Source organism: Bos taurus, unplaced genomic scaffold (genome assembly GCF_002263795.3).
Source record: "Bos taurus isolate L1 Dominette 01449 registration number 42190680 breed Hereford unplaced genomic scaffold, ARS-UCD2.0 Leftover_ScbfJmS_2140, whole genome shotgun sequence".
Classification (NCBI taxonomy): domain Eukaryota; kingdom Metazoa; phylum Chordata; class Mammalia; order Artiodactyla; family Bovidae; genus Bos; species Bos taurus.
In genome coordinates, this window is record NW_020191223.1 from 129639 (window position 1) to 144197 (window position 14559).

At 37.3% G+C, this 14559-nt stretch overlaps 1 protein-coding gene across 7 annotated transcripts in view; it reads right to left on the reverse strand.

Moving 5' to 3' along the window:
* The window catches only part of LOC522845 (ankyrin repeat domain-containing protein 26), a 78320-nt gene that overhangs the window by 18348 nt on the left and 45413 nt on the right, over positions 1 to 14559 (reverse strand). For 4 of the 7 annotated variants that reach the window (XM_059884461.1, XM_024989109.2, XM_024989112.2 and 1 more), the window contains exons 17-21: positions 13478 to 13560; positions 9922 to 10040; positions 7289 to 7459; positions 5470 to 5503; positions 1201 to 2151 (exon numbers count right to left, since the gene is read on the reverse strand). In XM_059884461.1, the coding sequence (XP_059740444.1) occupies positions 1201 to 2151; positions 5470 to 5503; positions 7289 to 7459; positions 9922 to 10040; positions 13478 to 13560 (1358 nt within the window). The remainder of the gene's footprint in view (positions 1 to 1200; positions 2152 to 5469; positions 5504 to 7288; positions 7460 to 9921; positions 10041 to 13477; positions 13561 to 14559) is intronic. The other 3 variants (XM_024989110.2, XM_024989111.2, XM_024989113.2) reach the window with 3 other exon arrangements.

The window sequence follows — 14559 nt, forward strand, 5'->3', positions numbered from 1 at the left end:
AGGCCATTCCCTTGCTGCTTATCTCTTTTATATCTAGTCGTGTGTCTGTGTTAATCCCCAACTCCTAATTTATCCCTCCTCCCCACTTTACCCTTGGCTAACCATAATATTCTGCAGGCATCTACTTGGGAAAGGATCTGAAAAAGAATGGATATATGTATACCTATACCTCAGTCAACTTGCTGTACATCTGAAACTAACGCAAAATTGTAAATCAACTATATTCCAATATAAAAGAATAATGAAATTTTAAAAAATGAGGTTGCTCCCATGCCTTCAAGGAGCCTCGATAACCTGGCCTCCACCTGCCTCCAGACCGCGGCCCCTACAACCCTCTCCCTGACTCACTCCATTCCTGCTGCTCACGAATCCTGCCACCCTCCATTTTTATTGGGCAAACTGGTATTCAAATGACAGTAATTGACCCTTAAAATGAGAATTAGGAGCAAATTGTTTGTAAAAATGTTCTAAGTAAATAGCATAAATAGCAGTGGGAAGTTTAAATCAAGAAGAGCTTGGTTAAAGCTCACCACTTGAGTCCCAAATTATGATTTAATGACAAGTATATTTAAATGACTTGTCAATGAATTCTCAATTTCATGACAACTCTTTAAAGAGTTGAGAGGCATAAGAATAAATGATTCAAGCCTGAAATGTTTTCCAAGTTAATTCAAATTTACATGAATAAAACTAAAATTACACCAACAAATATGACAAAAAGGTATGACAAGCTACTGAAGCCAAAGTACGATATATAAGTAATAGCATCTGGGAAACCTGGAATTGACTGTCAGGGTAATCCATGTAACTGAAGCTTAATTTCAAAATATTCAGTTTAGGTTTGAGCGTTTCTTTTATCTGCTTCATCATGATACTGACATGTGGTTACATAGAGATTAAAATTATTATCTGAATAGTAAAAGAGTAAATTACCAATACCCATCTATATTAAAAATTCAGAACTTAATCTCTTAGACATTTCATAAGCGACACGATGTCTCTACTCCAAGTGAAGCATCTCTTGGGTCTAATTTTTATTTGCTGGATACAAGGTGTGCTTTTAGTCTGTTTTAGAGACCATAGATTCACAGCCCGTGTATTTTTTATATTCAGCTAGATTCAACATTTAGCCAGAATTAAGAATCACTTTGAATTTCCTTTCAGGAAATCTGAGAATTATTTCTCCTTCTGGATACCTACTTCTCTTCCTGCTTTCTCATTTTCATACTGACGCATTCTCTCTTTTACATGATTCCATTTGTTGATTAACTTCTTGTTTCTTTCCTCCAGCATCAGACCTTGTTTCTCACGTTCAGCCTGAAGTTTTCTCAAAATCTGCTGAAACTGGTCTCGGATGCTAATAAGTATCTTCTCTTTACTGTCGGCTCTGTTTTGTGCATCATCCAGTTGCTGTTGGAGCAACATGTTTTCACTCTGGAGTTGAGATAATCTTTGCTCTAAGGATTCCTGCTTTCTAAGGTATTCATTCACTTTGCCTTGTTCATTGAACATGTGTTCAATAACCTGCTTTTGACACTGTGCTTGGCGTAAGTCTCTCTGGACACGTTCTAACATCAAAGTCTTTTCTCTGAGATCATCTGTCGTCTGATGCAGCTTGATTTTTAGCTGATTGAATTTATTTTTCACTTTAGAAAGTTGCTGGGAAAGCATCTCGTTGTCACATTTCAGGTTAGCCATATCGAACTTCATTTGGTCCTGCAAGCGTAACCTCTTATCTTTTGCTTTCTGGGAGGCAAGTTCCAGGTCTCTTTGTGATGTCTGACCTTGATCATGATCGTGTATGGCAGGAGCCAGTCTAGAACGGTAGGATTCCACTTCTGTTTCCAGTCTTTGTTTGCTTCGTTTTGCATTTTCCACCTCAGGGTTTAGCATTGTATTTTCAGCTACTGGAACGTTAAGCTGGCCAGTATGCTGGAATATGGCCTTTGTCAACGTTTCCTTGTTCAATTTTATTGCCTCTTGAGGATAATCATTCTCTCCTTTTACAATTTCAATACCCTCAAAACATTTCTTTTCTTTTTCCTGGTTCTGATTGTTCACTGTGTCTATTTCTAGTCTTGGCAGGGCAATTTCATCCTGCATGTGGTTTTTGTGCAACAAACCTTTTGCTTTTCTCCCACTATCAGAAACCTAAGTGAGACAAAGGAGACTTTTAGTTAGTACCCAATAAAATGACATTTCATCATTTCCTCTGAAATAAAAGACTAACCTGTATGTTTATACAGTGAAAAGACTGTACCAAGTGGATCTCCAAGTGGAAAAAATGAGGTTCAATACAAACCTCAGACCTTATACAAGCAGAAATTCCCAAAGGTTCAAAAATTTAATTGAAGACAATGAATCCATGAAAGGTAAAAGAAAGCCCAAGGGACTTTTCAAGAAGCTCAGAACTGGAAAGGCTTTTCTCTGAATTATAACAAACACAGAAAGCTTAAAAGATTTACAGACCTGACTACACTTAAAAATTGGAGAAGGCAACGGCACCCCACTCCAGTACTTTTGCCTAGAAAATTCCATGGATGGAGGAGCCTGTAGGCTGCAGTCCATGGGGTCGCTAGAGTCCGACACGACTGAGCAACTTCACTTTCCCTTTTCACTTTCATGCACTGGAGAAGGAAATGGCAACCCACTCCTGTGTTCTTGCCTGGAGAATCCCAGGGACGGGGAAGCCTGGTGGGCTACCGTCTATGGGGTCGCACAGAGTCGGACACCACTGAAGTGACTTAGCAGTAGCAGTACACTTAAAAATTGTATCTGATGTGGTATATTTATACAATGGAAAACTACGAAGCCATAAAAAGAATGAAATATTGCTACTTGCAGCAACAAAGATGGACCTAGACATGCTCACACTCAGTGAAGTGAGTCAGACAAAGACAAGTCATGTTGCTTATATGTGGGATCTAAAAGGAACTTATGACATAACAGAAAGAGACCCACGGACATAGGAAACAAACTTACTCACCATACAGGAAAGTAGGTAGGGGAAGGGATAAATTAGGAGGTTGGGTTTAACATATACCATTTTATATATAGACAAGTGTATATAAAATAACCAGTAAGGATCTACTGTACAACATAAGGAACTACATTTAATATTCTACAAGCAGAATCTGAAAAGGAATATGTGTATGTGTGTGTGTGTGTGTGTGTGTGTCTTTCATGTCCAACTCTTTGCGACCCCATGGACTGTAGCCCACCAGGCTCCTCTGTCCATGGGATTCTCCTGGCAAGAATACTGGAGTGGGTTGCCATTTCCTCCTCCGGGGGATCTTCCCGACCCAAGGATCAAACCCAGGTCTCTTGCATTGCACGTGGATTCTTTACTGTCTGAGCCAGCAGGGAAGCCCCATTTATATAATATACACACACATATACATAATATGTCTGAATCACTGTGCTGTATACCTGAAACTAACACAATATTGTAAATCAATTATAATTCCATAACAACACCACTCGCTACCTTTAAAAACACTGCATCTGATACCTCCTATACAGCTACTTCAAGTAAGAGCCTTAGCTCTGTATATATTTAAATAGATGAAATTTCATACAAAAATTATTTTCTTAAGAATATGCTACTTTTCTAACATTTTAATAGGCAATTGTAAGGCTTAAACCTATTGACAACTATACTAAGCACTTCTACAAACATCAATTAACTCATTAGCTATAATGATTCTGGAAAGGAAGACGTTAAAACTATATAAGTAAGCTGCAGGCTTTTCATCAGGTCTTCTGACTCTGTTAGTCCTCTTACATCAAACCACAGTTACTTCTCTAGTACCAACATATCAGTACAAAATAATCCTCCTATTTCATTCATGGTATATACACTAATGGTAAATAAGGTAAAATTTAGAGAGCTCTTCTTAGAGAATCATGAGATTCTTTGCAATAACTTTCATTCTCTCTTCATACTGTTTAAAATAGTAAGATGGGGGAAATACAATGATAAACAATGATCACTAAATGTACACTATGGCACATCTATCACTGTTTTCAGAAGTTCCTTGCACTGACACAGGACACTACACAGAGCAGAGGGTCATTTTCTCTCAAGTACAAGAATGACTTCCAAAGTATGGTCTCTGAACTGCCTGTAGTTTCCTCCTTACCTTTAGTGGAAGTGATAAACTAACATAATCATCTATCAAGGAAGGGAAATCACTACCAAATGCCAGAACAGCTACTGTTAGTAGCAAGAGGTTTTTTTACTTTTTTTCCTTGGTGGGAGGGGGACTTTTATAAGTTTATTCTAAAGAAACAACTTTTTAAAGTATACGAAAGTATTTTTACAACTGATGTCGCAGTTTTTATTAATTGAAAAACTGTAAATGATATGAAAAGGCTGTTGATAGGGTACTGGTTAAAAAAATGACAGTGGAGCCAAGAACAGACTCTGATTTAGACACTGATGGTGATGACGTGCATGGAGTGACTGACACACTCACTCCAGAGCACAGGGACTTTTGGTCGGGTAATGTAGTCATTGGTGGAGCACACACGGTCCTGGCCTAAACCACAATCAGGGTCCCGGCTCTGCGAGACAGTCGCAAAAATTTTGAGATCAATTCCTATGGAAAATATTAAAGGCCTCTCCTTGGATGAGGCCATGGTGTGTCCCTACCTGACTGCTGTAGACAAATGGATTTGAATTACAAATACTACTTTCCCGAGCTCTTCCTGAGAGCTTTTCGTTGTGGGAGATCTGCAGCTAGGACCTCAGGGATGGGACCCGGTCCGTGTTTGAGAGGGACATTGGGTGGGGGAGTGAATTCCTCTGCTTTGAGATGCCACTTGGGAGCTCTGCAGAATGAAGGACAATCAACTTCAAGAGTGTTTGGTTTCAACCAACTGCTGGAAAAAATCCACAGGGGGCATTCCTGCACCTCTTGAGGATGCCAGTTAAACACACCTTCCTTGAGGACTCTACTGTGAGGGAGAACCCAGCTGGGAAAGTGGAGCCAGCTCTGAGCTGTTCATGGGGCAGGTGGCCTGGAGGGCTGACAGGCACAGAGCGAGGGGGTCCATGACCCTCAGCCACCTGCCAGATGGCAACAGGGAATTTTTAGAGTAAAGCATGTCGCCATCCTCAGAAGCAGTTTCAGATGATTGAGTTAGGTTATCAAGGTCATTCACATAATTAATTTGTTCTTTGACCTACACATAAATAATACTGGTTCACAAAGTCCTCAAAATATGTATAAAATATACCAAGTGTACAAAGGTGATAAATATCTTCATCAAAGCAAAAGCAGAGCCTTCTTAAAAGAACAGGTTTTTATCAACAGGATAACTTTATCAACAGAGTTTCTAAATTATGTTTTCAAAGTAAATGTCTCTTCAGCAAAGGAAGATTTTCTATTTTGCCACTATTCCTTTTACAAAGTATGTTTTAGAGGATAATATATTTTAAAGTTAATATTATTTTTTTTAATATACCTTCTTCTTTTCATATGCTGTTTTCCTTGCAGGCCTAAAAAAAAAAAAATGATTCTTTTCAGGCTAAAATTTAATAACTCGAAAATATAAACAATACCTAAATGTTTGTTTTTTATATAACATCTTTGCATTCATAAGTAATTTCTATAAAAGGATGAAACAACAAAAAAGAGTAGCATTAAAGGACAAAGAAAATACATCTGTAATATTAATAAAACATTAAATTTAGATCAAAGGAAAAGGAAAAACCTAACACTACTTGCGTTATGTGATAGAAGCAGTATACCAGGGTTTTTTGCAGTTGTCATTTTTTAATAAGAACTAACTTTTATGGCAATAAAACCTATTTCGGAAGTATTCTCTAAGTCCTTATAAGAAAGAAACCCATTTTTTATCACCATGATATTAGCTTTTTGAGGGCTTATTATACAACGGCTATGCATTATAACAAGCATTTGACATGTCTTAAAGGCATTTTAATCCTTGCGCTCATTCTGGGAGATAGGTAATATATTAGATCCTTTAGTTAGGAAGAAATGGAGCAAAGAAAGGCTGAGGAACTTGCCCAAGACCACACAGCAGTTCACCAACAGCCCAGGAAATCTGGCCTGAACACTGCTGTTCCAAAATATGCTGAGAAAGTGATATTGAAAAGTCTTTTTAAGTAATATGATACCAAATGAATCTATATTATTATTTCATGTCTAGCTATAACTACAAATGATAATTCTGAATCTTAAAACATATTTCTAACAAAACAAAAAGACTTTAGATGTAGGCAATATTGGAAATCTACTTTCAATAAAGACTTGTTTTTTGTAAAGAAATTCATCAATACACATTCATTCAACCATTCTGCTGTTTCTTTATGCATCTGACATACACTTATTGAGCACATAACATGTGTTAATGAAACTTTTAGTACAGGAAGCATGGTTTTGTCATTTAGATCTTTATCATCCAAAGTAATAAACTGTAAAAGACTGTTAATTGTTTCTATTGAAAATAAACAAAATCCTCCCCTTTTCCCTGGAAGCTATAAACAACTATGAAGTTAATATGATGTGATGTTTCAGAGCACCTTACAAAATCATAGCTACCCACGATGATACTATCAACTCGAATCATCAAGGAATGATTAAATCCTATTCAGTATAACCTAAGTATTTGTAAATTCATGATTATATAATTTTTAAAAATCTATGTATGATAGAATTAACTTAAGTAATCATCTACATATTCATTTACATAAGAATATTATGCTTCAGAGCCAATGAACAAGGCCTTACCAAAATCTACATATGAACAGAAGTACATATGTACATAATAATCATGTATAATAATAATAATGTATAATTAATTTATTGTAATAGTTTAAAGATAATGTCATACAATCAATAAGCTTTCTAATTTGGAAATGCAAATAAGATTAAACTCAGTAAACACTTCCTCCTCTGGCTCATTTCCAAGAGCATACACACTCTACAAGCTCCCCTCTTAACATAAAACAAGAAACTCTTTTGAACTCCACATTCCTCTTCAGTTACCATCCAGGTCTCCATTGCCTGTCCCAGTAAGTATTCCCGACAGAGCTGTTTAGGTGTATTCACTACAGTCCAGCTTCCAAGTGGACTATTTACTGAAATGACTTCTGGCCAAAGCCACGAATCCTCTCCTTAACCTTTCGGCAGTGTTCATCCAGTAGAGTTGAGGATTCTCTTCTCTTGGCCTGTATACTATATTATGCTGCTCTATTTCCAGAAGAAGTATTCAGTGCTAATATTTCTTCCCCTAGAAATAAAGAATTTGTCCATGTTACCTGCCATCATCTTGATCCACTTCCCTTAAAATGCTATCATCATTCACGTGCAGCAGGCCACCAGTCAGTGAATCGGTCTTTTCAAATATTGGTGCAATCACACGTTCTTCTGGTGTCCATTTGTTATCGTTCTTTTTCTTTACTCCCTTTCTGTGCACACCAGGATCGCTACTTTAAAAAGTCCAAAAAAAGCCATTGTTTTCTAATAATTCGACTAATAAAGAATAAAAAACCAATTCTTATAAAATTCCAACTCTTACCCATATTAAGTCATTGATTAATTCACAAAACAGTTATGGCTTACTTCACTCTGTATAATAGGCTCCAGTTTCATCCACCTCATTAGAACTGATTCAAATGTATTCTTTTTAATGGCTGAGTAATACTCCATTGTGTATATGTACCACAGCTTTCTTATCCATTCATCTGCTGATGGACATCTAGGTTGCTTCCATGTCCTGGCTATTATAAACAGTGCTGCGATGAACATTGGGGTACACGTGTCTCTTTCCCTTCTGGTTTCCTCAGTGTGTATGCCCAGCAGTGGGATTGCTAGATCATAAGGCAGTTCTATTTCCAGTTTTTTAAGGAATCTCCACACTGTTCTCCATAGTGGCTGTACTAGTTTGCATTCCCACCAACAGTGTAAGAGGGTTCCCTTTTCTCCACACCCTCTCCAGCATTTATTATTTGTAGACTTTTGGATCGCAGCCATTCTGACAGGTGTGAAATGGTACCTCATAGTGGTTTTGATTTGCATTTCTCTGATAATGAGTGATGTTGAGCATCTTTTCATGTGTTTGTTAGCCATCTGTATGTCTTCTTTGGAGAAATGTCTATTTAGTTCTTTGGTCCATTTTTTGATTGGGTCATTTATTTTTCTGGAGTTGAGCTGTAGGAGTTGCTTGTATATTTTTGAGATTAGTCGTTTGTCAGTTGCTTCATTTATATGGAATTTAGAAAGATGGTAACAATAACCCGGTGTACGAGACAGCAAAAGAGACACTGATGTATAGAACAGTCTTATGGACTCTGTGGGAGAGGGAGAAGGTGGGAAGATTTGGGAGAATGACATTGAAACATGTAAAATATCATATAAGAAACGAGTTGCCAGTCCAGGTTCGATGCATGATACTGGATGCTTGGGGCTAGTGCACTGGGACGACCCAGAGGGATGGTATGGGGAGGGAGGAGGGAGGAGGGTTCAGGATGGGGAACACATGTATACCTGTGGCAGATTCATTTTGATATTTGGCAAAACTAATACAATTATGTAAAGTTTAAAAATTAAAAAAAAAAAACAGTTATGAAGTACCAACCATATGCAAGAAAACAAATTCTTCCTTCAAACAGAGATATATAATTATGATACAATATGATATGTAAGAGTTGACATATGAAAGTGATAAGTGAAATAAGGAAGGATTTGCAGAAGAAGTGAAGACAGGAGGTCAAAAGGAAGAGAAAAGCGAGAAATCATTCTACTGGGAGATTAGAATGTGAGTACACAGATCAGGCACATGGCATCTAGGTTGTTTCCTAGGAACCTGGAAGGAAAAGTACAAAATACATGGAAGAAAGTAGAGAGATGCTCTGGAAAGACATTGGGAAGAACCTCAAGGGCTACACTGAAAACCTGGAGTCCACTGCCTAAACACCATGACTCTTAGACATGAGAGTCATAATTAGATTTACTCTGTATTTTTTTGTTTTGCTTTTAAATACAGTAATGTTTATTTTAGGAATTTCCCTGATACTCCAGTGCTTAGGAATCTGCCTGCTGATGCAGGGGGCACAGGTTCGATCCCTGGTCAGGGAAGATAGCACATGCCACAGAGCAATGAATCCTGTGCTCCACAACCACTGAAGCCAGCACCCTGGAGCCCACGCTCAGCATCAAGAGAAGCCACCACACTGAGAAGCCCAAGCACTGCAGATGCAAAGAACCAGCGCAGCCAAATAAATTAAAAAAAAAAAAAAAAAAAACCTCAAAGAAAAAGGTAACACTTAATTTAGATGATTTTTAAAATGACATGTGGCACATCCACCATGAAAGAAGAAATCAAATTTAGGCGGGGTGGGGGCAGTTTACTTGTAAACCACCCACATGGGTGACATCAGCATCATGGGTGAAAGGCAGGTGCCTCATCGGCTCTCCCACTACCAACAGGAATCTGGCTCCATCCATGGACATACTCAAAGTGCTAGGAGAAAACTGCCAACCAAGAGTACTCTTTCCAGAAAAGGTGTCTTTCAGAAATGAAGGAGAAATAAAAACTGTCCCAGACAAAGCAAACCTGAGGGAGTTCATCACCACTAGTCCCGCCTCATGAGAAACGCTGAGAGAAGCCCTCAGACTGAAATGAAAGGATGCTCATCAGTGACATAAATTTACCTTTACAACACACTGGTTAAGGCAAGTATGCCGTCAACTCCAGAATACTCTAATACTGTAACACGGTGGTATGTTAACAAAGGAACTCTAGTATTGAGGCTAAAGGACAAGAGTATTCAAAATAACTATATCCCTAGTGAAATATAAAATTCGTAAATCACAAACATTAGCTCAAGTTAGAAATGATTTTACAGGAAAATAACAAATGACCTACTGTTAAATTTTGATATAGGCTTACCTATGAGAACCTTTATTCTCCATAGCAGGAAACGCCTGCTTGTTATTTCCTCCACTCTTTCTCTGCTCAATCAGTCGACGCTCATCAGCAGCATCTTTGTGCTTCTTTTCTTCTTCAACCTTTAATGAAAGTTTGACACTAAGAATAATTGCTATTACTTAATTCTAGAGACTGTTTTCAATTTATTATTTGACTCAGCATTTGCCCTGATTTTAAGTGATAAAAATATATTTGTGCTTACATAAATTTTATCACTTACAAGTCACTGAAATTTTTGTAAAATGTTCTTCTTTCTGAGGGAAAGAAACAAAATTCCCAAATTTTCAAGAAAGGCTTTTTTAATAAGATACAATTATTCACACCCAGTCTTCCCCATCTGACTGGCAGAGATAGAGAAATAAAAACACACAACATCTGTCCTCTTCGGTCTTTACCACCTGGATTTTCCATTAAACAGTCAGATGTAGAGGATGTGACACCTTAGTGCCTCAGAGACAGAAAGGAAACTTTCTTCTTTCTGCACTAAAGCTATTCTTTCCCCACTGCCTTTTCTAATTCTTTTTTCATTTGGATCCAGCAGATAGCAAAAACCTGATGGTGTTCACTGAAATATATGAACCAAAGTTTACCAAAACACAAGGAGCAGAATGAAACTGAGGAGGTGTTCGTGTGGAATTCTGGAATATAAGTAATGCTTCCCAATTCCACATTCAATAACCATCAAATTTTATAGCTAGAGGGTATAGAAATAACTATCTACCTTTGCCCCACTATTTACCAATAACAGGTTTAAAACAAACAAAAAAAAAGGTTAAATGATTTGTTCAAAGCGCCTAAAGTGGCATTCCCTAACATTTTATGGCACCAAAAGAGATGATACAATTCTATAATCTTGAATCTGATAAAATTACCAAATGAATTCCTCAAATGAATCAGGTAAGTTAAAAGCGTGACTTTGGCAAAGTAATTTAATTCATTAGTTGGGGTAGGGTTCATTCTCCTTTTTCTTTAAAGGAGAATAGCTACATTTTTTTTCTTTTTTTGTCTTACAGAAAAGACCAAGCAAGTTAAAAAACCTACTACTGAAGAAAGAAAAATCTCACAGCATCTCAAACCTCTGTTCTTTCCTTTGGAGATAAACACTTGATTTTTTTTCCCCTTTTTTTGCTGAGGGTTTATACTACCTATGGGCTTCCCTGGTGGCTCAGATTTTAAAGAATCTGCTTTTAATGCAGGAGACCTGGCTTCGATCCCTGGGTTGGGAAGATCCCGTGGAGAAGGGAACAGCTATCCACTCCAATGATATTCTGGCCTGAAGAAATCCGTGGACAGGGGAGCCTGGCCAGCTATAGTCCATGGGGTCGCAAAGAGTCAGACATGACTGACCAACTCTCACACACACATATATTACCTATGTGATAAAATCACACATATCAAAACTTACTACATTTTAGTAAACAACATCGTGAAGAGGTCTCTCTCAAAAGAGACATCTGAAAGTGGTGATTAAGGCATATGTGGGAGCACATGTATTTGTTATTAAAAACATCCTGGCCATGTTAGATATCTAAGTGCCAGGGACTGAGGAAAGCAGAAAACATCACACATATTCAACCACAATGAAGAGATTAGAGGGAATATGTGTTTATGTCCCTTCTCTCAGTTTCTGCTTTCTTCCCATTCTGTGGAAATGCAACTTATATTTAATCCAACAAAGTTAAAAAAAAAAAAACACTGCAAAATCCTAGTTGATCATACTCCTTAAACACTTTCCTTGGTGCTTATTCTGGCTCCGAAGGTTACATGGTATACAGCTCAATGAGTTTCCCAGTCCATATGAAAGACTGACAGAGACAGAATTTGATTGACTGAAGGACAAAAGCCATGAAAACAGTTTCCTGAATTCCTATTATTTGGATGGCAGAAATAATCTATTTCTACACAATTACCTATTTAGATGACCCCACTTTATCCATAAGTAGAAAATCAAAATCGACCAGATCATCCAGAAAGGGAAAAACCAAGCAAGAGCAAACGAACCTCTACCTCTTTTGGAAGCTGAATGTTCTCTTTTTCCAAAGCTAACAACACTACTTGTAACATGTCTATTGCATTCTTAAACCTCTGCATATCCTTCTGTAATTCTTCATTCAGATACACTTTGGATTCTCTGTGACTATTTGGTGGAGAAGAATTCCCGTTTTCTAAATCGGGCTCCATGCTTTGATCCTCACTAGCACTGCAATTATCCGCATGCAGCAGCTTCTGGAACCAGTCCTGTATTGGTTTCCTTTTCTTATCAGTATTTTTAACGACAGCAGGAGTACCGTGACTTTTTATTTGAATTACGTGTTTCCTCTTACCGGAGCAGACAAGCCACAGACTAGACTGACGTGTCTGTCCGATGTCTATTTTCCAACTGGTGGGATTTTGCCTCATATTGTCTGACATTTACATATCAAACTCTTGGTCTTCTTTCACTTCAAATGTAACTACCTGGTCCCCTACTTTTTTATTTTCTGCATCATTATACAAACTCTCCTCATTTTTGGTAAACACACGTTCAATATCTAGTTTATCACTTTCAAAGTCTATTTTATTTTCACTGAAACACAGCTTTGAAGATGACTGACAAGCGTATCCCGGGGACCCATAGTTTATTCAAGGAAAAAACATTTTCAAGACTGGGTTCTTTTTGTTCAGGACATACTTGGAATACTAGATTCTTTACTGTCTGAGCCACCAGGGAATATTCCAACAATACTGGAGTGGGTACCCTATCCCTTCTCCAGGGAAATTTCCCGACCCAGGAATTGAACCAAGGTCTTCCGCATTGCAGGCAGATTCTTTACCAGCTGAGCTACCCAGGAAGCCCCTACATTCAGTTATATTATGTTCTAATATCCACCAAACAAAGTGGATAAAGCAATTTTAGTAATATCTACTGATTTCCCACCCTGAAATGAAATAAATTAGAACGTTATTATTTGTACCCTAAAAACAAAGGTCCAATCTAGAAGGTTCGATTCTCTTAATAGGCAACTGGGTTGATTCTATGACCCCACTCTCTCCCTGAATGTTCATCCCAAGTCAGTTATGCCGAGATCACAGGCAGAATGAATCTTTCATTTTGGCATCAGTGGCTGGCGATTTCAACAGAAAACCTTGAGCCACTGGGAATGATTTCTCTTTACATGTATCTAGGTCAGGGGCCGTCATATTGTTCATAATTTCAACTGCTTAATCTTATGATTCAGTATTTGATATCACCTTCTTAATCATGTAATGAAGTTATAAAAATGGAAGAAATAAACAATCAGGAAATTTTTTTCCCTCAATTCCAAAGACGAACTATAAATTACAATAGATTCTAACAGTATTTTAAGTTGTATAATTAAAGTGCTATAAGAACTATTAAATTATTGTCTATCAATTCTAAAAAGGTAATTTTGAAAGGCAATTTTATTTGTTATGGACTCTGTTACACACTGTATTGTGTTGCTAAAGCATAGAAAATGGTATTAAACCAGAAATTTAAATTTATAGTTTTACTTACCTGTGTATGGTTATTTTCATCTCCATCAGGTTTTTCTTGTTCTCCCTCCAATATCACTTCCAAGTCTAGTTCTCCTGACAAATCTGCATGTTTAGTTAAAATTACTTAGAATATTTAGATAAAAGACATAATCTTTATTTAAAACACAGATTTAAAACATTGTATCAAATGACAGCTTAAGTCGATATTTGTCTTCAGATGAATATTTACTTCTTTAAGAAATACTTCCAATGATCAAAAACTTCAACAAACCATTTGGGAAACACCAGATGTCACCAGGATACAGGCACACAAACACCTCAAAGGTTCATTCATGAATTCATCCAAGCATCAGTGAAAAAAACAATCAGAAACTAAACACAATTTCAAAATACAGGACAGACATATAAAGTCACAGTATATTCTCTTCTCTACTTCATCACAGTACCTTTTGAACAACACGCCAAGCTTCAACTGCATTATTATTCTTAGTTTACAAAAGTCCTCTTACTTTTTATGCTTTTATCAATTCCTTCATCTGAAATGCTTCCCTGTACTCTTCTGACAAATTACTTTTCATCTCTTAAGACTCAACCTGCTGTGTGAAGTTGCCCTTGATTACAGCTATCTTTCCCCTGATAAAGAGGTATCCCTTTCCTTGTAGCTACCTTAGTACTTTGTAGATTTTTCTAGGGTACCTTTCTAGACTTCTCTAGTGGTAGATATAGGTCTGAACTATAAATTATTTCTTCACATGTCTATCCTCTTGGCTTCTAGACTGCAGAGGACAAGCTGTAAAAAATCACCTTAGTATAAATATTCTTTATTTTTTTCAATAATTACTTGTCTACCTAGGTCTCACAAAGAGTCCCAGAGTTCTAAATATCATCCTGCTACCCATCCTCAGATGTATGCTAAATACTAGCCTAAACGAACTTGCTTCCTCCAAACTCTGTTATTTATTATATTACTATGGTCAGAGGAAGAATGTAAGCTCCTTGCTAAGAGATATTGTTTGGCTGCAGGTTGCATAAAAGGAGTCAGCACAAGGTAGATTTTGCCACAAAATCTAATCCGAACCGTCAGAAGGACAGTAAGGCTGT